The 23,759-nt window shown below is 38.7% G+C and overlaps 1 protein-coding gene across 1 annotated transcript; it reads left to right on the forward strand.

Moving 5' to 3' along the window:
* Positions 1 to 2,453: 2,453 nt before the first annotated feature.
* LOC8277291 (auxin transport protein BIG) lies at positions 2,454 to 23,677 on the forward strand. Its single transcript, XM_048374376.1, has 14 exons — positions 2,454 to 2,909; positions 2,993 to 3,105; positions 5,411 to 5,576; positions 5,669 to 11,754; positions 12,016 to 12,612; positions 12,753 to 12,933; positions 13,597 to 13,831; positions 13,913 to 18,463; positions 18,544 to 18,766; positions 19,214 to 19,618; positions 20,013 to 20,156; positions 20,754 to 21,779; positions 22,040 to 22,543; positions 22,644 to 23,677. Exons 1-14 carry the CDS (start codon positions 2,627 to 2,629, stop codon positions 23,466 to 23,468), a joined length of 15,339 nt encoding a protein of 5,112 aa, XP_048230333.1. The 5' UTR covers positions 2,454 to 2,626; the 3' UTR covers positions 23,469 to 23,677.
* The last annotated feature ends 82 nt before the right edge of the window (positions 23,678 to 23,759 follow it).

A 23,759-nucleotide genomic window follows, 5' to 3' on the forward strand; every position in this document is an offset into this window, starting at 1 on the left:
AAGTTGTTCAATTCCACCATATTGTTGAGGAAGAGTGAGAGCATTCATGTTTGGTGTGATATGAGCAATGGCACTTGTATCCGTAATCTAAGGTTGCACGGAGCTTTTAGTATACTGTCCCATAAACGAGTGGGAAGGAGTTTGATAGCCAATATTAGCTTGTGGAGTATACGTGAAGGAAGGAGCAGATGGAGCCCTGTATTGAGGTCTTGGTGGTCGGTATTGAGGTTGATTGTTGAATTGATGATACCAATGACGACAAGTATTAGCAGCATGATTGGTAAGACAACAAATTTGACATTCGATGCCACCACGATTCTGAGATTTGTTTCTCCATGAGGGTTGTGTGGTGAGGAAAATGATGGATTTTGATTTTGAAATTATGGTGGTGTAGGCAAAATAGGAGGCTTGTATGAGAGATTTGCATTATAGGAGAATTGTTAAGCTTTAAGTAGAATTTCATGAGCAATAAAATGGTTATGAAGTTCACCGAAAGTGATCGGTTCTGTTCTAGTATTGATAGTGCTAATGATACCTTGAAATTCAACACCACTATTACAGAAAATAATTGCATTAAATTCAGCTTGATTAATGGGTCGACCAGCAGAAGTTAATTCATCAGCTATTGCCTTTGCTTTTAAGAGATAATCCTTGATTAAAAGGTCATTTTTCTTTAGCTCCTGTAGCTCAATGTGCAGTTGAAGTTGTCTGTTTTGAGAAATAGCACCAAATATATTTTCAAGAGTTGTCCAAGCTGAATAAGAGGAAGAAACACCATTAACATGGGGAAAAATAGCTACAGTGAGAGAAGAGAGGATCCATGAGGGAAGCATTTGGTCTTTGCGACGAAACCAGGTTAAGTATTCAAGATTTGGGATTGTTTGAGGAGGACTATTGGTGCTTTGGATTGTTATTGATGGACCAAAATTGATTCCATTTTTATGAAGCCAACAAGATCATGAGAGGGAAGTAATGGTAAAAGCTGAGTTTTCCAAGAAAGAAAATTGTTGAAAGATAGTTTGATTGAGAAGTTGAGTTGGGTCGAAGGTGAAGAAAAAGAAGAAAAAGAAGAGGCATAATTGGTATTCATAATGGTAAGCTCTGATATCATATTAAGAGTGAAGAGAAGTATATATTTTTATTAATTATGATGCAAAGGAGTACAACCCTATACGTATAGAAAGATACAACAGAATTAAGAAAGATAGAGAATACAACTAACAAGATCTTGACTAAATATATGTTATATCTTATAAATATAAATGTGTTTGAATATGCCAAATTCAGTTGCTTAATAGCCTAGACAAGAATTTTCCTTCTTTATATAAAAAAAGTTGAGTTGTCTACTTTTGAAAAAGCTATTTTTTATCATCCAATCAAAACACAATTATTTTCAGAAAGTGCTACTTCCTCTCCTTACTTATCCTATACTATAGGGCTCCTAATTTATGCATGTAATCCAATTTTATTATCATTTTATTTGCGTTCACTCTATTTATATCATTATGCACTTTACTAGATGCTTATATGCACAATATACATACATTTAGCTCTTTATAATTTTTCATACAAGCATTACATCAACAAAAATTAATTACAGTTATACATTTTTGCATATCAAACAGAAAGATAATTTCACATAAAAATTTATCATATTTTAATTGTGATTTCACCATTAAATATTAAAGATACATTTTCACCAACTAAAATATATGAAATTTAACACATAAGTACACTTAAGTTAAATTAACAACAATTTACCTTTAAATTTCCTATACCTAAAGATTGAAAAAATATACTTAAAGTCTCTTTTCCCTCTTCAAATTTCTGTCTCTCTCTAACTTCAATGATAGTAGTCCTTAGTAGCAATCCAAGTATGATTTGTTTTCTTTTTTCTTATATTGATGCATAAATCCATCTAAATATCCACAACCTCTATTCTCCCATTCTCAGCTTACAAGCCATAAATTTTTTACCTGAATTCGAATGGCCCATGAAATCTTTAAATTGCAATCTGTCACACAAAAAATATTGCGAGTTTTGTATATTTTATCTACAAATAAAAAGAGTGAAAGTTTAAAAGAAAAATTGGAAAGAGAAAATGAGGGAGTTACAATTAGGTTTTAACCTAATCTATTTCGTGTTTTTTAGTAATTCCACATCAGTTTATATATACTACACTTTTTTTTCCTTCCACACATGCGATTAATGTATATTAACATCTTGGTGACATGCAAAATATACCGATTTATAAGATCGTTTTAGATTGTGATACTTAATTGTAATAAAATATATAAATAGGCAAGGGTCAACGAGAAAATAGAAATAAACACACTCAATTGGTATTTAAAAGCAAAATTAAGACACCAAGTTTTGTATTATTCCTAAAAAGAAAAAAGAAGAGCCAAATTTTATTCTCACTTCCTCATAAAGCAAAGCCAAGCCAACAATTGATAAAATTCTTAACCCACCGCCTTTACTCTTTTCCGCCCTTTTTGTTTTCCTGCCAGTACTCTTTCTCTTCCAACAAAACAAAAACCCAAACAAAAACCTCTCTCTCTCACAAAACAATTGAATTTGAAATGAACCGATCTCAATCCAAATTGAAGTTGCCTTATCTCTAAAAATGGCAGAAGACAAACAGCAACACTTAATTAAACTCTATCAATCTCTCTTTGAAGAGAAACTTCCTTCTACCGATCTCTTCCTCAGACTCCGTTCTGATAATTCAACCAAACATGGCCTCTACCTCTTCTACCTCATCCTTAAACGCAGCGTCTCACCTCGTGAACATCATGATCATGATCGTGGTATTCAAAAGTTAGGGTTCCAATTATGGACCGATTCGCAGATTCAGTCTGTTACTTCGTTAGGTCTCGCTGTTGTCTCTGCTTGCAGATCTCTGTCAGGTTGCTTTTTTTATTGTTTTGCTTTTGTGTTTTAGCTGTTTTGATTTTTATTTAATTACTTTAATGTGCGATTGAATGAACAGTGGAGCAAGTCGAGCCGATAGTTGTGGCAGTGGTGCAACAGTTGTTAGAGTTTGCTGTTTGTTATCTAGAGAAATCAGACTGTATTGGCAATGTCGATTTCACTACTGCACAGGTTAGTTAGGTGAAATCTAGTGTTTTTATTTTAATGGTATAAATAATTAGTGTTTTTATTTTATTGATGTTTATTATTATGCATTAGTCAGTTCGGTTAAATTCTTTAAGAATTTTTTATTAGTTTTAAATTTAAGAAAGCATATGTGGCTAAACCTATTAGTTCGAAATCCAAATATTTGATCTTTTGCTATTATGCTCTTTAAATGACTTTCTTTAATTTGAATTTTGAAGTTTTGAAATTTGCATTTAGAAAAGCAAGCTACAGGTTATAAACTACTAAGGACTTTTAGATTAATGGTACTACATTCCAGCATTTCGACTTAATATATGATGAATTGTTGGTATTATTTGAATATTATAACCTTTTATTTGAAAACAAAATGTGATAATCACAACAAGGAAGATAAAATTAAACAAATTTTCTACAACTTAATACTTGGCTTAGTGCTTCTGGGAAAAGGCCTCAAATGCTCCACTATCATTACATGTTTCACAAACATTAACTTGCTATGCAGTAAGATCCCAGTAGAACCCAATCTTAAAGACAGTTCAGGAGTTCAATGGAAGAATTTTTTTGCTAAGGGCTATGAGCAGAAAGGGAAAATATGTTTGATGGGGACCAGTGCATTTTAAAGCAAAACCAATATGACTTTAATACAATTTGAGTATGTTTGTAGTTGCGTCTGTAATATATTTCAGTAGCAAGCATAGTGTGATGCTTGAAGACAATCCAAATAAACTCTGGTTTGTTTGGATTAAATAGAAGTATAGAACCTAGTTTGGTCTGGTTTTTTGCAGCCGTATTATGGTTATTTAGTCCCTGAATATTGGCAGACAAACTTTACCTAGCTGAGTTGCACTTGAAATGCTGTCCATGTGATTATGCTCTGCAGTGCATTTAGTATGAAAGTATTATTTGTCTGCTGGATCTCTCCTTCATATAAATAAGAAAACATGAAAAATATTATTTTAGAATATCAAAAGAGCTGTTTAAATAGGATTAACAAATTACTTCTAAATCAGGTTGAGGAACAAATTGATTGATAATGAACTCTGCAACAGCGTAGCCTTATACTGACCCTACAACCTCCTTACTGCTAAGATTTTTTTTTTAAATTTTTTTATATGGTTAATTATTAAAATTTGTTTTTCTTTTAATTTTACCCAGTCATTTTAATTTTGTGAATTTAAGCTTAACCTTTGATATTGGTAACTATTGTAGCTAATTAGCTCATGGAGTAATGTACCTAAAAAATGTATTCATATTATTTCTTGATATTTTTCCTTCGAAAAGTAATTTTATATTAAGTTCTTTTCTAGTAATGTATAAGTAAAAATATTAATCTCTTACAACTCTCCTCAGCTCATTTAAGCTTTGAGTCCAAGTTAATTGGGGTCAGCTATATGAATTCTCTTGCTTCACTTCAAATGATTTTGGTCTACATCTTCAAAAAGAACTCAATTATCTTCAGAATATTAATTATCTTGGAAATGACAAATGAAAATTTAAGAAAAATGATATTATATGTTATAAGTAGTGGAAAGAAAAAGATCATATTTGTTTTGCCTATTAAGCCAAGGATATACCCTTTAAACTTTTTTTTTTTGTGCTAAACTAAGTTGGCCAAATGTTATAGTTAGGGTAACTTTGAAAAGGTTAAAAGGAGCAAGCAAAATTGAAATCATGCTCTTAACTTCTCTATATAATTATACCTTTTCAAACAAAAGGACAAAGGAATTGTTCCAAGACAACATAATTAGTTTATAGGTATGTTTGTATGTCATATTTTCAGTTTATAAAGATGAGGAGATTGGTCTGCTTGTAGTGGTTTATTCTCCATTTAATCTGTCATAATATTCCCTGTGTTTTAAATATTGGGTACAGAATATGGATATCTAGCTTCTTTGGTCATTCTGTTCAACAATTTTTCTGTATGTGGCATCTTTCATGATGTATGTCATTACAATAGTTCTTCTGTCATGCTGACATTTTATTTATATGCTTTGCAGCGTCTCCACAGCCACCGATTTGTCTGTATGCATACCTCTTTTGGCATTACATATAAGCTGATTTTTGTACATTATCACATGCATTAACTTGTTGGCTACTGTGCTGCTCATTATTGCATAGAAAGCTGCTACTTGGCTAGTTATATTTGAGTTTTCTTTGAAATTTTTCTCTAGAAGCTATGCTTTTAAAACTTTAGGTGAATGACCTGATTTGAATACCTTCTAGTTTCTTAATTTAGTATTGCTAAAATATGTTGGTTATGTTCTTTTTTTCCCCCCTTTCTTTTGCTTAGGGAAATGTGATACTACTTTTGGAATTGGCATTGGTTGATGGAATTGATAAATTATCAGATCCTTCCCAGTTTTGCTCTGTAAATTGTCTTCTAGAACTATTGCCGAAGGATTCTGATGATCATTGCAGTATTGAGTTGGAAAACCACATAAATTGTAGGCTTCAAGGTATTATTTGCCTATATTTGCATCTTTCTTTTCCTGATTGTTTACTTGTGCATAGGAAATGCTTTCTAACTTTTTCTTTGGCTCTCTTCAAGGTGCCAGTTGCTCAAAGGGAGAGAATGCAGTTGATCTACTGATGACACTTGCATCTGAAAGCATTCAACCTGAGTTGCAAGCTCTTGGCTTCCATGGAGCCAACCAAGATGTGAACAACTTGATTTTTCTGTCTCAGCACTGGGCTGTTGTCCATGCTGATTGTGTTTGCCGTCTGATATTATGCTGCAAACAACTAATTGATTTGCCATATATGCATGATGAGAAAGTGGAAGTTTCAGATTATTTCAGGAGATTGTCCTTTGGGTTGAGGATTTTGAAGTTACTCAGGACTCTCATAAAGGACATTCCATATGTTGGATATGATGCCTCACTGTTGCAAGCAGTTGCTTCATGTGTAGATGTGCTACCTTGCTTGTTTAGAATTCGCTTTGAATTTGCAAACAACCATGCTTATGTTGAGGGTAGTTTGGAGGGTCTCATATTGTTGCTGTTGGAAGAGTTTCTTCTTTTTGTCCGAGTTGCTTTCTGCAATAGTAATGCATGTCAGAATATCCAAGTATGCATAGTTGCTTCTGTATTGGATAACTTAGATTCTTCTATATGGAGATACAACAACCCTGCCACTAATTCACAGCCTCCTCTAATATACTTTCCACGCTCTGTTCTTTACATCTTGAAACGCATACAGGATCTCAAAAGGCAAACTTTTCAGGCTCTTGACATGAAGGGCTTTGATACAGATCTTATTGGCAGCTCTGCTGATTTGCAAGATATTTACCCGTCATGCCATGTACATTCTATGGAGGTTCCTTTGCTTAAAAGGTTTAAACATGAGGATCTGTTGAAAATTATATTTGCTCCTTCAACCCAGTGGATGGACAATCTGATGCATCTTCTTTTCTTCCTTCATCGTGAAGGACTTAAAATAAGGCCTAAAGTAGATAGGTCTCTTTCTAATTGTTCGAAAGTTAACCCTTCAGAAGTGGAAAATGCAGTTTGTCATGAAGATGAAGCCCTCTTTGGAAACCTTTTTTATGAAGGTAGTCGCTCAGTGGGATCTACTGATGGATTTGAGCAACCACCAGCTAGTGTCAATTCATGCTCTAGCAATTGTAATTTGCCAATACAAGCTGCATCTGAGTTATTGAATTTTCTGAAAGAGAATGTCTTTTCCCATGAATGGTCTCCCCCTCTTTTTGAGGATGCCTGCAAAAGGCTAAAAGAGGACCACATTGATATATTGCTTTCTGTGCTTAGTTCTCAGGGCTTTCGTTTAGAGGATAAGTCTTCTGATAGATGTTCTGCTTCTCATGAAGAGAGAAAGACTGGGCACATCAATGGAATTTGCTTCGAGTTGCTGCTTAACCTTCTTACTAGCTGTGCTTTGCCTGATAATCTTGAAGAGTACCTTATTGAGCAAATTTTGAATGTTGAAGATGATACCTTTGTTTACAATGATCAGACCCTAACCTTGCTATCTCACACTCTCTCTTCTAGGGTGGGTTTGGCTGGTAGCCAGTTAAGAACCAAATTGTTTAAAGGATATGTGGGTTTCATTGTTGATAAGGCTAAAGCTGTTTGTTCAAATTGCCCTAGTATTAAGGAAGTTGTTGGGACTCTCCCATCGCTATTTCACATTGAGATTCTTGTAATGGCATTCCACTTATCATCTGAACAAGAGAAGGCAGCACTTGCAAACTTAATATTTTCTTCCATCCGAGCAGTTGATGCTCCATCTTCTGGCTTTTCTAACACTCAATTGTCATGTTGGGCTTTAGTAGTCTCAAGGTTGATCTTAGTACTTCGTCATATGCTGTTTTATCCTCATAATTGTCCTTCATCGCTGCTGCTAGATTTGAGGTCAAAACTGAGGGAAGCTCCGGTTTGTGGTTCAATTCTGCCTCATAGTGTAAATGAGCAGATGTCTTCTTGGGCATTTATTGCAGCAAAAACTGTAATGGGTGGATGCATTGAAGCTGAGCCAACCATCAGTGCCTTGATTAATCAACTATATGACATTTCAGCTCTTCCTCCTTCACTTTGTAGAGATGAATTGGCTGTTGAATCCTTATGCTTGAGCTGGAATGATTTATGTGCAGCCCTCTCGTGGATTCTGGGGCTCTGGACGGGTAGAAAAGCTTTGTCAGTAGCAGACCTTATAGTTGAAAGATATATGTTCTCGCTTTGTTTGGATATTCCTATTTCGAGCTCTACATCAGACCACCAGCTTTCAATCTGGTCAGAGACAGAGTCAATGGGCATATCTAATATGGTAAATTTCTTTCACTTCAGCCATTCACTTGTCGCCCACACTGATGATATTGGCAAGGGCATGAACCTTCCAAATGTTGTTCTAGGTGTTTTACAGCACTTGTCTGAGCTGTACATGCCAGAAGATATTGAAGAACTAGGTTTGGATTTCTTGAGGAATGGGTTTTGGTTGTCTATGGTAATCTCCTTATTAAATGTTGGTATTTGCCATTATTGCATCAAAAATAGTATCCCTGGAGCGTGTCCGTCCTGGATAGAAAATACAGCTAGGGATAATGCATACATCACTATTGCTGAAGGCTTGACTTCGAGCTTAAATGAGTCTGGTCAAGTTTTATTGCTGCTGGGATTCTTGTCGTCTTTGTTGACCAGATATATACAGGCATATCAAAAGGCTTTCCTTGCTACTGTTGCTGATGGCCAGTGCACTGCTGTTGGGTTTTCATCTCTGTTACTTCTCAAGCACTCCAGTTTTGATAACTGCCTTCAGGATGGGTTACTTAAGAAGAGTGGCATCAGTTCTTACCACCTGGAGTCTTTTTCTGATATATTATCAAAGTGGGATGCTGTAATTGACAAAAGAGCTCCTAGTGTTCGATGCAAAGTGTTTTGTGAAAGTATGTTGCATGGTTTTCCATCTCATCTTCAAACTCCAAGTGCAATCCTTCTGTCTTCTATTCTTAGCATAAGAGGCATAGTTTTCGTTTTAGATGGTTTGTTCAGAATAGAAGATATGAAAATGAATATTTTCAAAGAGAGGAAGGTACTTTGCCAGATTCTGAATTCGGTGATGACCATCAAATTTGACAGAATCTTTGAAAGCATTCAAGGAAAATGTGTAGCCATTGTTAGAAACCTGAGTGTTGGCTTTGAACTGCCAGATTATAGTGATCTCTTTCTATTGAAGCACATGGAAGGGTTTTTAAGGGAAATTAATGCCAGTGAAGAGTGTGATAGCAATTCCCTTGAATGGGTAATCAACAAGATAATTGATACTGCAGATAGCCTCAGGAAAGACACATTGAAATCTGCAATCTTCAAATTTTATCTTGGCGCAGAAGATGTGCCTGAACCACTCAAGGAGTTCTATGGGTTGCAACGTGGTGATCTGTTAGTTCTAATTGATTCCCTGGACAAATGTTCTTCTGAATCTGCAAATGCAAAGGTACTTAATTTCTTCATTGATCTCTTATCAGGAGAGTATTGTCCATATCTCAAACAGAAGATTCAGAAAAAATTGTTTGAGATGGATCTGCTTCATCTGTCCAAATGGTTGGAGAAACGGTTGTTAGGCTCTGTAGTGGAAGCTTCAGGTGGTGCCAGCTATGCAAAGGAGAATTCTGTTTCTCTTAGAGAAACAACTATGAGTTTTATTTCAACTCTTGTATTCTTACCTTCTGAATCACATTTGACAGAACTGAACCATCATTTGTTTGAAGCTTTGCTGGCTTCACTTGACACTGCATTTTTGCTATTTGATGTCCATATTGCTAAATTGTACTTCCATTTTCTTGTTCAACTTTCTAGAGGGGAATATTTAATGAAATTGCTTTTGAAGAAAACTATAATGTTGATGGAGAAGCTGGCCGGAGATGAACGTTTGCTTCCAGGGCTGAGATTTCTCTTTAGCTTTCTTGGAAATATCTCTAGTGATTGTGGGTCTTGTAAGAGCACTTCCGAAAAGTTGCAGGGGAAGTCTTTATCTGGAAGTAGTCTCGGCATGGGTTCTGTTGCTTTAAAGCCAGTAGGATCTAGGAAGAATTCTGACTCTATCGTTATCTCTGCAAACCAAGAAGGGGGACCCACAGCCCTTGAGTGTGATGCAATTTCTGTGGATGAAGATGAGGATGATGGGACATCTGATGGCGATGTAGCTAGCATGGATAAGGATGAGGAGGAAGATACCAATAGTGAAAGGGCACTTGCCTCAAAAGTTTGCACATTTACATCCAGTGGCAGCAATTTTATGGAACAGCACTGGTACTTTTGTTATACTTGTGATCTGACAGTATCAAAAGGTTGTTGCTCTGTGTGCGCAAAAGTTTGTCATCGTGGACATCGTGTTGTTTATTCTCGTTCCAGTCGGTTTTTTTGTGACTGCGGAGCTGGTGGTGTGAGGGGTAGCAATTGCCAATGCTTGAAGCCTCGAAAATTCACTGGAAATGACAGTGCGCCCATCCGTAGTGCTAGTAATTTTCAGTCTTTCTTATCCTTCACAGATGATGCTGATCAGTTGCCAGACAGTGATTCTGATCTAGATGAGGATTTGTCCTTAGATACAGATAGCTCCCTTAGGTTATCAATTCCTAGAGAGCTTCAAGATGGCATCAAAGCATTGCTTGGAGAACTTGACATTGAGGGGTGCGTGCTTCAACTTTGCTCCTCATTATTGCCATCTATAACAAGCAAAAGAGAATCTAATATTTCCAAAGATAAGAAAATAGTTCTGGGCAAAGATAAAGTGCTTTCATACAGTGTTGAGCTGTTGCAGTTGAAGAAGGCATATAAAGGTGGGTCTTTAGATCTGAAAATAAAGGCTGATTATCCAAATGCTAAGGAGCTTAGAACACATTTGGCCAGTGGTTCTCTAGTCAAATCCTTGCTTAGTGTCAGTAATCGAGGTCGACTTGCTGTGGGAGAAGGTGACAAAGTTGCTGTATTTGATGTTGGGCAGTTAATTGGACAAGCCACTATAGCACCAGTGACGGCAGACAAGACCAATGTTAAGCCCCTCTCAAGAAATGTTGTTCGCTTTGAAATTGTTCATCTTGTTTTTAATTCAGTCGTGGAAAATTATCTTGCTATAGCTGGCTATGAAGATTGCCAAGTCCTGACTTTAAATCCTCGTGGTGAAGTGACTGATCGTCTTCCCATTGAACTTGCTCTTCAAGGTGCATATATCAGACGAATTGATTGGGTTCCAGGTTCTCAGGTTAAGTTAATGGTAGTAACTAACAGGTTTATCAAAATATATGATCTATCCCAGGACAACATCAGTCCCTTGCATTACTTCACATTACCCGATGACATGATTGTTGATGCGACACTTCTTGTGGCTTCTCAGGGGAGAATGTTTCTTATTGTTCTTTCTGAACAAGGGAGCTTGTTCAGGTTAGAATTATCTGTGCAGGGTAATGTTGGGGCCACCCCGTTGAAGGAAATTATTCAGATTAAGGACAGAGAAATGAATGCAAAAGGATCATCTTTATATTTCTCTGCCACTTACAAATTGCTTATCATTTCCTATCAAGATGGCACTACTTTGATGGGTCGATTGAGCTCCGATGCAACATCTCTAACAGATATGTCATTTGTATATGAAGATGAACAAGATGGCAAGATGCATTCAGCTGGTCTACATCGTTGGAGAGAGTTGCTGATAGGCAGCGGCTTGTTTGTTTGCTTCTCCAGTGTGAAATCAAATGCTGCACTTGCTGTGTCCATGGGACCTCAAGAATTACATGCACAAAGCATGCGGCATGCTGTGAGCTCAACCTCTCATTTAGTTGGGTTAACTGCTTACAAGCCTCTCTCAAAAGACAAGGTCCACTGTCTTGTTTTACATGATGATGGAAGCCTTCAGATATACTCATACATCCCAGCAGGATCTGATGCTAGTGCAAGTTTGACTGCTGATAAAGTTAAAAAATTGGGGTCTGGCATCCTCAACAGTAAAGCGTATGCTGGCGTCAAACCAGAGTTCCCTCTCGATTTCTTTGAGAAAACAGTCTGCATTACTGCAGATGTAAAATTGGGTGGTGATGCCATCAGAAATGGTGATTCTGAAGCTGCAAAGCAGAGCTTGGCATCTGAGGATGGCTTTCTAGAAAGTGCCACACCCGCAGGCTTTAAGGTAATACTCGTTTATGATTTTCTAGTTTGCACTATTGCTTAGGTTCTTTGTCTTATAGCATGAACGGCCTTTTTGAGGAAAAAGAAAAGAAAAGAAAGAAAAAAATGCCTTTCTATTATGGTCTTGTTTGATTTTTCTTAGTAGTGTTGAAAGATTCCCAATCTCTCTTGTGAATGTGAAGTCACTACGGTGATTGTAGGTGATAAGTCATATTTCAGTCGCTATTTTCTGTGGTAATTTTTCCGTGTTTTTCTTTTTCAGATATCCGCCTCCAATTCAAATCCTGACATTGTCATGGTGGGGTTTCGTGTGCATGTGGGCAACAGTTCAGCAAACCATATACCTTCTGATATTACCATTTTCCAGAGGGTAATTAAGCTAGATGAGGGCATGCGATCTTGGTATGATATTCCTTTTACTGTAGCTGAATCCCTCCTTGCTGATGAAGAATTTGTAATCTCTGTTGGGCCAACCTTCAATGGAACTGCTCTTCCCAGAATTGATTCTCTTGAAATATATGGTCGAGCTAAAGATGAATTTGGCTGGAAAGAGAAAATGGATGATATGGAAGCTCATGTGCTTGGTTCCAATTCATTGCTTGGAGGTTCTGGGAAAAAATGCCGGTCGTTGCAGTCTGCTTCTATTCAGGAGCAGGTGGTAGCTGATGGTCTGAAGCTCTTGTCCAAGCTATATTCATTATGTAGGTCCCAAGATGAAGATGCAAAAACGGATCCAAGTGAGCTTGAGTGTAAGCTGCTCTTAGAAACAATTTTTGAAAGTGACAGAGAGCCCTTGTTACAGGCTGCTGCTTGTCATGTATTGCAGTCTGTTTTCCCCAAAAAAGATATATATTACCAGGTAATTGTCTTAAAGATTTATATATAGCAGATTACTGTTTTACCCATTCTTTAACAGCCTGTTTTTATGGACCCGTACAAGGAGTTGAGTTTATGGAAACCTATCTGTCTTTTAGTCATGAATTGGAATTCTTTTCTCAGGTTAAAGACTCTATGCGCCTTCATGGGGTGGTCAAATCAACCTCTATGCTATCTTCTAGGCTAGGAGTTGGAGGAACTACTGGAGGGTGGATAGTTGCAGAATTTACTGCTCAGATGCGTGCTGTATCTAAGATTGCTTTGCACCGGCGTTCTAATTTAGCCCTTTTTCTGGAGCTGAATGGTATTCTTGCAGACCTCTGTTGCACTTGCATTCTTAACACTTGGTCTCATACATATAAGTGTGCTTGCGCATACATGCTAATTGTATGCGCATGTTAGATTATATCCTTGACTTGCCCCATATTCTAATTTTAACTTTTGCTATTGATTGAAAATCTGATGATCCTATCTTTAGCTGAAAATGGAAGTGCAGCAGGACCTTTCCTCAATCTATTGATGCAATCATTTAATCAAAGCTTGTTTTGTCACTCATCAATTCTAAATGGGTTCTTGACGTGACCCATATTTACCATTTTATCAAGTAGGGATATGCTTGTCATGTGCATCTGAGTTGCGCTAGTGGCCATACAATTGTAGGACACAGCAAATAATTTTGTTCTTGTTTGTGCTAGAACAAACTTACCATTTTTTCGTGCTAAAAAAAACCTTACCATTTCTTTCTTCCTCAACACTAATAAAGTCCTGAGTTTGTTCTCCTCTCTCTCTCTCTGGTTGGCAGAAGGGATCCTCTAGTGATCGTGATATATACCAACGAAAATGGGCTTTGGATTTTCTGAATGATTTTTTTAAGCTTTTAAAAATAAGGGGACACGTATAAGGGCCTAATATAGTCTTCTATTTTTAAGTTATTGAAACTGCTTTTTCTTCATGATGATATTTGTAGGTTCTGAAGTGGTAGATGGTCTCATGCAAGTTCTATGGGGAATTTTGGAGTTTGAACAACCTGACACCCAAACGATGAACAACATTGTCATAGCCTCTGTGGAGCTTATATATTGTTATGCTGAATGTCTGGCTTTACACGGAAAGGACACAGCAGGACGTTCTGTTGCTCCTGCTGTTGCATTATTAAAGAAACTCCTATTCTCCCCTAGTGAGGCTGTTCAAACATCCAGCAGGTTGTAGTTATCCTTTTGTGTGCGCATGTCTGTGTTTTGAGTTTTTCTTCCAGCTAATTTAGACCTCTTTGAATTCTTCAGCCTTGCTATAGCATCAAGATTGCTTCAGGTTCCGTTCCCAAAGCAAACAATGTTAGCAACAGATGATGCTGCAGATAGTGGTATCTCTGCCGCTGGTGCTGCTGAGACAACTGGTGGAAATACACAAGTCTTGATTGAAGAAGATTCTATTACCTCTTCTGTTCAATATTGTTGTGATGGCTGCTCCACTGTTCCTATACTAAGGCGAAGATGGCATTGTACTGTATGTCCTGATTTTGACTTGTGTGAGGCTTGTTATCAGGTATTAGATGCAGATCGGCTTCCTCCACCCCATTCTAGAGATCATCCAATGACTGCTATTCCAATTGAAGTGGAATCATTAGGAGGAGATGGGAATGAAATTCACTTCACTACTGATGATGCCAATGGTTCAAACTTGATGCCTATCACAGCGGATGTCAGCATGCAGAACTCCACTCCTTCAATTCATGTCTTGGAACCCAATGAATCTGGAGATTTTGCTGCCTCAGTGACTGATGCAGTCTCTATTTCTGCCTCAAAAAGAGCTGTGAATTCCTTGCTTCTCTCTGAACTTCTTGAACATTTGAAAGGATGGATGCAGACAACATCTGGTGTTCGTGCTATCCCTGTCATGCAACTATTCTATAGATTATCGTCTGCTGTAGGCGGACCTTTTATAGACAGTTCCAAACCCGAGGCCTCGGATTTAGAGAAACTGATTCGGTGGTTTTTGGATGAAATTGATCTAAACAGACCCTTTGTAGCCAAAAACCGCAATTCATTTGGGGAAGTTGCAATCCTTCTCTTTATGTTCTTCACTTTGATGCTTCGAAACTGGCACCAGCCGGGTGGTGATGGTTCTATTCTAAAATCAAGTGGAAGTACAGACTCGCATGATAAGAATGTTATTCAGGCCACTTCAATTGCTTCTCATTCTTCCTTGGATGGTCAAGAGAAAAGTGACTTTACATCTCAACTCCTTCGAGCCTGCAGTACTCTCAGGAACCAAGCATTTGTTAATTATCTAATGGATATTCTGCAGCAGTTAGTCAATCTTTTTAAGTCCCCTACAACTAGTTTTGAGACCGCGCATGGTTTGCATGCTGGTTCAGGATGTGGTGCTCTATTAACAGTTAGGAGAGATTTACCAGCGGGCAATTTCTCTCCATTCTTTTCTGATTCATATGCAAAAGCCCATCGAACTGATATTTTTATGGATTACCATAGGCTTTTATTGGAGAATGCTTTCCGACTGGTGTACACTTTGGTTAGACCAGAAAAGCAGGACAAGACTGGGGAGAAAGAGAAGGTCTACAAGATTTCATCTGGTAAGGATTTGAAACTAGAGGGATATCAGGATGTTCTTTGCAGTTACATAAATAATCCTCATACTACGTTTGTAAGAAGATATGCAAGGAGGCTGTTTCTGCATCTTTGTGGAAGTAAAACTCACTATTATAGTGTTCGAGATTCCTGGCAGTTCTCTACTGAAATGAAGAAGCTTTACAAGCACATAAATAAATCTGGTGGTCTTCAAAATCCTGTTCCATATGAGAGAAGTGTGAAGATAGTGAAGTGCTTGTCTACAATGGCTGAAGTTGCTGCAGCACGGCCTCGAAATTGGCAGAAATACTGCTTGAGGCATGGAGATGTGTTACCCTTTTTGATGAATGCACTGTTCTATTTCGGCGAAGAGTCTGTTTTTCAGACTCTCAAACTTCTGAATTTAGCCTTTTATTCAGGAAAGGATATGACCCACTCCTTGCAGAAACTTGAAGCTGGAGACTCCGGAACAAGCTCAAACAAATTGGGGGGCCAGTCTCCGGATTCGAAGAAGAAGAAGAAAGGTGAAGAGGGGGGGACTGACTCTGGACTGGAGAAATCTTATTTGGATATGGAGACAGCAGTGGATATCTTTGCTGACAAGGGTGGTGATGTTTTGAGGCAATTTGTTGACTGCTTTTTACTGGAATGGAATTCAAGCTCTGTGCGCATGGAGGCTAAGTGTGTTCTTTATGGTGCATGGCATCATGGAAAGCATTCGTTCAAGGAAACAATGTTAATGGCTCTCTTGCATAAAGTGAAAAATCTCCCAATGTATGGACAGAACATTGTTGAGTTCACTGAACTTGTCAATTGGTTACTGGGTAAAGTCCCTGATAATAGTTTAAAGCAGCAGAGCACTGAAATTGTGGATCGTTGCTTGACTCCTGATGTAATTAGGTGCATCTTTGAGACACTCCATTCACAAAATGAGCTTATTGCTAATCATCCAAATTCTCGAATATATAGTACTTTGAGTGGTCTTGTGGAATTTGATGGTTATTACCTTGAGAGTGAACCTTGTGTTGCCTGCAGCTCTCCTGAGGTACCCTATAGCAAGATGAAGTTGGAAAGCTTGAAGTCTGAGACTAAGTTTACGGACAATCGCATCATAGTGAAATGTACTGGAAGTTACACAATACAAACTGTGACTATGAATGTTCATGATGCACGCAAATCCAAATCTGTCAAAGTCTTCAACCTGTATTACAACAATCGGCCTGTAGCTGACTTGTCAGAGTTGAAAAATAATTGGTCTTTGTGGAAGCGCGCAAAGAGTTGTCATCTTGCATTCAACCAGACTGAGCTAAAAGTGGAGTTTCCTATTCCAATCACTGCCTGTAACTTCATGATTGAACTGGATTCTTTCTATGAGAACCTTCAGGCACTATCTCTTGAACCATTGCAGTGTCCTCGTTGCAGTCGACCTGTCACCGATAAGCATGGAATTTGCAGCAATTGCCACGAGAATGCATATCAGTGCAGGCAATGCCGCAACATAAACTATGAAAATCTGGATTCTTTTCTGTGCAATGAATGTGGGTACAGCAAATATGGCCGTTTTGAGTTTAACTTCATGGCAAAGCCTAGTTTTACATTTGATAACATGGAGAATGATGATGATATGAAGAGGGGTTTGGCAGCCATAGAGTCAGAATCAGAAAATGCTCATAGGAGATACCAGCAACTTTTGGGCTTCAAAAAGCCTCTTCTTAAGATTGTATCAAGCATTGGAGAGAATGAAATGGATTCACAGCAGAAGGACTCTGTCCAGCAAATGATGGTTTCTCTGCCAGGACCTTCGTGTAAGATAAACCGTAAGATTGCTCTTCTTGGTGTCTTGTATGGTGAAAAATGCAAAGCTGCTTTTGATTCTGTCAGCAAAAGTGTTCAGACACTGCAGGGCCTTCGTCGGGTTTTGATGAGTTACTTGCACCACAAACATTCAGATGATGCAATTGCAGCGTCCAGATTTGTGGTTTCCAGGTCTCCAAATAATTGCTATGGCTGTGCAACTACATTTGTGACACAATGTTTGGAGATGCTACAGGTTCTGTCAAAACATCCTAAGTCAAAGAAACAACTTGTTGCGGCTGGCATCTTATCTGAACTGTTTGAAAATAATATTCATCAAGGTCCAAAAACAGCTCGTGTTCAAGCTAGGACAGTGCTTTGTTCTTTCTCTGAAGGTGATATAAATGCAGTTACTGAGTTAAACAACTTAATACAGAAGAAAGTCATGTACTGCCTTGAACATCATCGTTCTATGGACACTGCGGTTGCCACTCGTGAGGAGCTATTACTGCTTTCAGAAGTGTGTTCCTTGGCTGATGAGTTCTGGGAATCAAGATTACGTGTTGTTTTTCAGCTGTTATTTTCGTCCATTAAATTGGGTGCCAAACACCCTGCAATAGCAGAGCATATTATTCTCCCCTGTCTGAGGATCATATCTCAGGCATGCACTCCTCCAAAACCAGATTCGGTGGACAAAGATCAGGGTATTGGAAAACCTCCTCCTGCAGCTCAGATCAAGGACGAAAACAACTCAAATACCTCTGGATCTTTGAGTGGGGTAGTCAGTGGTAGCAAGTCAGGATCAGATGGTTTGGAGAAAAACTGGGACGCTTCTCAAAGGACTCAGGATATTCAATTACTAAGTTATTCAGAGTGGGAGAAGGGAGCATCATATCTTGATTTTGTTAGAAGGCAGTATAAAGTGTCTCAGGCAGTGAAAGGGGCAGGGCAGAGATCTCGGCCACAGAGACATGAATATCTAGCTCTCAAATATGCACTTAGGTGGAGGCGGCGTGCTTCTAAGACGTCTAAGGGTGATTTATCCACATTTGAGCTTGGGTCTTGGGTGACCGAACTTGTTTTGAGTGCTTGCTCGCAATCTATCAGGTCAGAGATGTGCATGCTGATTAGTTTACTTTGTGCTCAGAGTTCATCAAGGCGGTTTCGGTTGCTAAACTTACTGATGGCTTTGCTGCCGTCAACCCTTGCTGCTGGTGAAAGTGCAGCAGAATACTTTGAATTGTTGTTCAAGATGATCGATTCGGAAGATGCCCGTCTCTTCTTGACTGTCCGTGGATGTCTAACTACAATTTGTAAACTGATTACCCAAGAAATTGGTAATGTTGAATCTTTAGAAAGGAGTCTGCATATTGACATTTCACAGGGTTTCATTCTTCACAAGCTTATTGAACTCCTTGGAAAGTTTTTGGAGGTTCCTAATATCAGATCCAGGTATCAATTGTAGCCTTCTGATTCTGTTTACTGATTTTTTTTTCTTTTCATCCCTTAAACTAATTTTATTTTGATGTCAGATTTATGCGAGATAATTTGCTATCTGATATCCTTGAAGCTCTTATTGTGATCCGTGGCGTGATAGTACAAAAGACAAAGTTGATCAGTGACTGCAATCGCCTTCTAAATGATCTTTTAGATAGTCTTCTTGTTGAGAGCAGTGAAAACAAACGACAGTTTATCCGAGCTTGTATCTCTGGTCTACAAATCCATGGAAAGGAGAGAAAAGGACGAACTTGTTTGGTATGAAAAAAAATCGCTTAATGCTGCATTTTGTTCTGTGTTCATCATAGCTGCTGCTATAAATTGTATATTGTTTACTACTTATTTGTTTTCTGGCCTAAGTTTGAAGTTTTTGAACTGTACTTGAAAGCATGCTGTGGTTATATTTCCATGGCGTACCTTTCTGGAATAATCTGTGGTGTACCAGACAGTTCTCATTTCCCAATCACATGGAGCATTTTGTTTGTTGGACAATTGATCCTGTGCTTGTTTCCAAAGAACTGCCCTTCAAGCACATCTTCATTGCTCAGCTGTTATTTTTATTTTTCTTATTGAAATTGTAAAGGTTACTAAGCATCAGGCAATTGCAACTTGCTGTTCTTAACTAATTTTCAATTTTGAACATTGATTAAGAACGATAGATTTTTCAAACTGCTAATTTGTTGTTGAATCTCCTGGTTTGTACAGTTTATCCTAGAGCAGCTTTGCAATTTGATCTGCCCATCAAAACCAGAGTCTGTATATTTGTTGATTCTTAACAAGGCGCACACACAGGAAGAGTTTATCAGGGGATCAATGACTAAGAGTCCATATTCCAGTTCTGAGATTGGTCCTCTGATGCGAGATGTTAAGAATAAAATTTGCCATCAATTGGATCTGCTAGGCCTTCTTGAAGATGACTATGGCATGGAGCTGCTGGTAGCTGGGAACATCATCTCTCTTGATTTGAGCATTGCGCAAGTTTATGAGCAAGTCTGGAAGAAGTCGAATAATCAATCGTCAAATGCAATGGCTAATTCTACCTTGTTATCCTCAAGTGGCATGCCATCAGCAAGAGATTGCCCACCTATGACGGTGACTTACAGACTTCAGGTTGGTTGATACCATTTCTAATTGATGACTGTTTTCATCTGTCTGTTGATATAAAAAATTCAGGTCCCAATTGATGAGAGTAGTTTATCAGTATAGAATGGTGTGAGTTTCTTTCTGGACATTGACCCAGTGGACACTGCTTTTTGATAGCAAATACTCATGGTTTTTCATTCCCATCATTGCTGGTAGTGTTGGGTATTAAGCTAAATGCCGATACATTTTTTTCTTTCTGGTATTGAGCTGTTCGTTCTTTATTTTTTTCCTCTTCTTTGTGAACCTATGCTGTCCTTTCTAAATGTTTTTCTCCCTCTCTTTTTGAAAGTTCAGCATGTAAGTTTGGGGTTCTGTTATCTAGTTTGATTAATGAACATTATTCTGTTGGGATTATTTTTAGGGATTAGATGGAGAAGCCACTGAACCTATGATTAAAGAACTGGAAGAAGATAGGGAAGAATCACAAGATCCAGAGGTTGAGTTTGCAATATCTGGAGCAGTTCGAGAGTATGGTGGGCTTGAAATTCTACTAGGCATGATCCAGGTGAGCTTCTGATGTATTTATTCTGGAGAAGATGTCCTCAAATAGAAGATATTCCTTTCTGTTTGACTCTGAATTATTTGTTTTTTATTTTTGTGAGTCTGCCTTTTCTCTTCTTTCTTTCTTTTTCCCGTACTGGTTCGGACTTTGTACTTGAGGTTGACTTCATTCTCAGAATAGAATGTTTACTGAGGAGACATGCACATGCCAGGAAAATCTTAAAAATGTATTTTTTTTTTACAAAGAACTCTTATATTTTCTCTTTCATTAGTTTCAGACTTTCTGTTGAGAAGAAAAATTGTCGCTTTTTTTGTAATGGAGACGATTTTTCTTTCCTCTTAGTCATTTTAGTCTTTCGAGATGATAATTTACAGTTAGTTGTTTGATCTGTTGAATGTGGGGGGGGTATATCCTGTGGAGATAGCATCCATAATTGATTGGGGCAGACTGACATTATTCTCCTTTTTATTTTATTTTAATGTACATAAATCTTTGGCGTGCAGTTAGCAATGTTGATTAGCATTCATCATCACTCCCTCTTGAGCTTTGCGAAAGAAGCTTTACTCACATTTTTTAATATGTCCTTGATCCAATGTCCAGAGGTTGCGGGATGATTTCAAGTCCAACCAGGAGCAGTTGGTTGCAGTTCTTAATCTTCTTATGCATTGCTGCAAAATAAGAGAAAACAGACGGGCCCTGTTAAGGCTTGGAGCTTTAGGTCTTCTTCTTGAAACAGCAAGGCGTGCCTTCTCTGTGGATGCCATGGAGCCAGCAGAAGGCATTCTTTTGATCGTTGAGAGCCTCACATTGGAGGCAAATGAAAGTGATAATATTAGCGTTGCACATAATGCACTTACCGTCACTAGTGAGGAAACAGGAACAGGAGAACAGGCCAAAAAAATAGTTCTTATGTTCCTGGAAAGGTTGTGCCACCCTTCAGGCCTTAAAAAGTCAAACAAACAGCAACGGAACACAGAGATGGTTGCAAGAATCTTGCCATATCTGACATATGGTGAACCTGCTGCAATGGAAGCTCTCATTCAGCATTTTAACCCATATTTGCAAGACTGGAGGGAATTTGACCGACTGCAGAAACAACATCAAGAGAACCCGAAAGATGAGAACATTGCTCACAAAGCAGCTGAGCAGAGGTTTACTGTGGAAAATTTTGTTCTAGTATCCGAATCACTAAAGACAAGTTCCTGTGGGGAACGGTTGAAGGACATTATCATGGAGAAAGGTATCATAGATGTTGCTGTCAGACACCTGAGGGAGAGTTTTGCAGTTGCAGGGCAGGCTGGGTTTAAGTCCCGTGAAGAATGGTCATCAGGTTTGAAACTGCCATCTGTCCCGCATTTGTTGTCTATGCTAAGGGGATTGTCAATGGGACACCTGGCTACTCAAAACTGTATTGATCAGGGCGGGATCCTACCCTTGCTCCATACTCTGGAAGGAGTCTCTGGAGAAAACGAGATAGGTGCTAGAGCTGAAAATTTGTTAGATACTCTATCTAATAAGGAGGGTAAAGGAGATGGATTCTTGGAAGAGAAGGTGCGCAAGTTGCGGCATGCCACTAGAGATGAGATGCGGCAGCGAGCATTAAGGAAAAGAGAAGAGTTACTTCAGGTACTTCCTTTTTTCCCTGATACATTTGTTTGTGAATGGCCATCCCTTTCACTAAAAGGAGCTTATTACTCTGAAATTCAGGTAGAATATATTATTTTTAGATCAGTCTTTGGACAGATGAGAACATCCAGGGTTAAATACACCTTCATTTCTCTTATTGCTTCATTTTTCATTATTATTTGTCAGCCAAGAAAATGAATAGTGGACCATTTTTTTTCAAACAGTGTTTTGATTATTCTTGTTATGTATACCCACAATAGGGACTCGGAATGCGGCGAGAACTGGCATCAGATGGTGGTGAAAGAATTGTTGTTGCTTGGCCAGTCTTGGAAGGTTTGGAAGATGTAGAGGAAGAGGAAGATGGGCTGGCATGCATGGTTTGCCGTGAGGGCTATAGTTTGAGGCCTACTGACTTACTTGGGGTTTACTCCTACAGCAAGAGGGTGAATCTGGGTGTTGGCACTTCAGGAAGTGCTCGTGGAGAGTGTGTTTATACCACTGTCAGTTATTTCAACATTATTCATTTTCAGTGCCATCAGGAGGCCAAAAGAGCAGATGCAGCTCTGAGGAATCCTAAGAAAGAATGGGAAGGTGCTACTCTCAGAAACAATGAATCTCTATGCAATTCCTTATTCCCCGTAAGAGGTCCATCGGTTCCGCTAGCACAGTACATCCGCTATATAGATCAGTACTGGGATAACCTCAATGCTCTTGGGCGTGCTGATGGGAGTCGGCTCCGGCTGTTGACTTATGACATTGTTCTGGTAAGAATATCTCTCAGTGGCGCTAACCTTTCTTATTCTCATTCTATATTTATTTGCCCCTGGGGAATTATTTTTATCCCTAATGTCTGTTTTGCTGTAGATGCTGGCTCGATTTGCAACAGGGGCCTCATTCAGTGCAGAAAGTAGAGGTGGAGGAAGGGAAAGCAACTCTCGTTTTCTTCCTTTCATGATTCAAATGGCCCGTCACCTTCTTGAACAGGGAAGCCCATCCCAGCTCAGAAGCATGGCCAAGACTGTGTCTTCATATATAGCATCATCATCGTTGGATTCTAGACCTTCTCTTGGAATACAGCCTGCTCCAGGAACTGAAGAAACTGTGCAGTTTATGATGGTGAATTCACTTCTCTCAGAGTCCTATGAGTCTTGGTTGCAACACCGCCGGTCCTTCTTGCAGAGAGGAATATACCATGCATACATGCAGCACACTCACGGCCGGTCAACTGCTAGGGCATCATCAACTTCTACAGGCATAGGCAGAATGGAGTCGGGAAGCATCAGCAGAAGTCCCATGTCAGAAACTGGGGGTGCTGATGAGCTGCTGTCTATTGTACGGCCTATGCTTGTTTACACAGGCTTGATCGAGCAGCTGCAGCGCTTTTTTAAGGTGAAAAAATCACCCAACACGCCACCTGTTAAAGCAGAAGGAAGTTCTGCTAGATCAGAAGGGGAAGATGAGAATGGGAATCTGGAAGGATGGGAGGTGACAATGAAGGAACGACTGTTAAATGTGAGAGAAATGGTAGGATTCTCGAAGGAGTTGTTGTCGTGGCTTGATGAGATGAATTCCTCCACTGATTTGCAGGAGGCCTTTGACATTATTGGTGTTCTAGCTGATGTGTTGTCTGGTGGGACTTCACAGTGTGAGGACTTCGTCCATGCTGCGATCAGTGGAGGGATAAGCTAAGATTTTAAGGCCGAGTCAGGAGCATGGTATTATGCTGTTGGCTAGTCTGAGGAGTCGAATCATGCACATCGGTATAGTATTATTGTAGGTGTGCTATACTTATACAGTCATGGGTTTGGTTTCCATCTGCCACCACCATATGGAAATATATACATATATATATGTCGAACACGGTGTGCTCCTTGGTTATGAAAATCATTTTCTTCCTACGACTCCGACTACCATATTCTTTATTTTCTTTATAACTTATCTTAGTATAAATATATAAGTAAATAATTAAAGCATAAATCT

This window comes from Ricinus communis, chromosome 5 (genome assembly GCF_019578655.1).
Source record: "Ricinus communis isolate WT05 ecotype wild-type chromosome 5, ASM1957865v1, whole genome shotgun sequence".
NCBI lineage: Eukaryota > Viridiplantae > Streptophyta > Magnoliopsida > Malpighiales > Euphorbiaceae > Ricinus > Ricinus communis.

Coding starts and splice junctions, on each gene's coding strand:
- LOC8277291 (XM_048374376.1), top strand. CDS start 2,627: ATGGCAGAAGACAAACAGCAACACTTAATTAAACTCTATCAATCTCTC. Junction 21,780..22,039: donor AAAGAGAAGAGTTACTTCAG/GTACTTCCTTTT, acceptor TACCCACAATAG/GGACTCGGAATGCGGCGAGA. Junction 22,544..22,643: donor TGACTTATGACATTGTTCTG/GTAAGAATATCT, acceptor GTTTTGCTGTAG/ATGCTGGCTCGATTTGCAAC.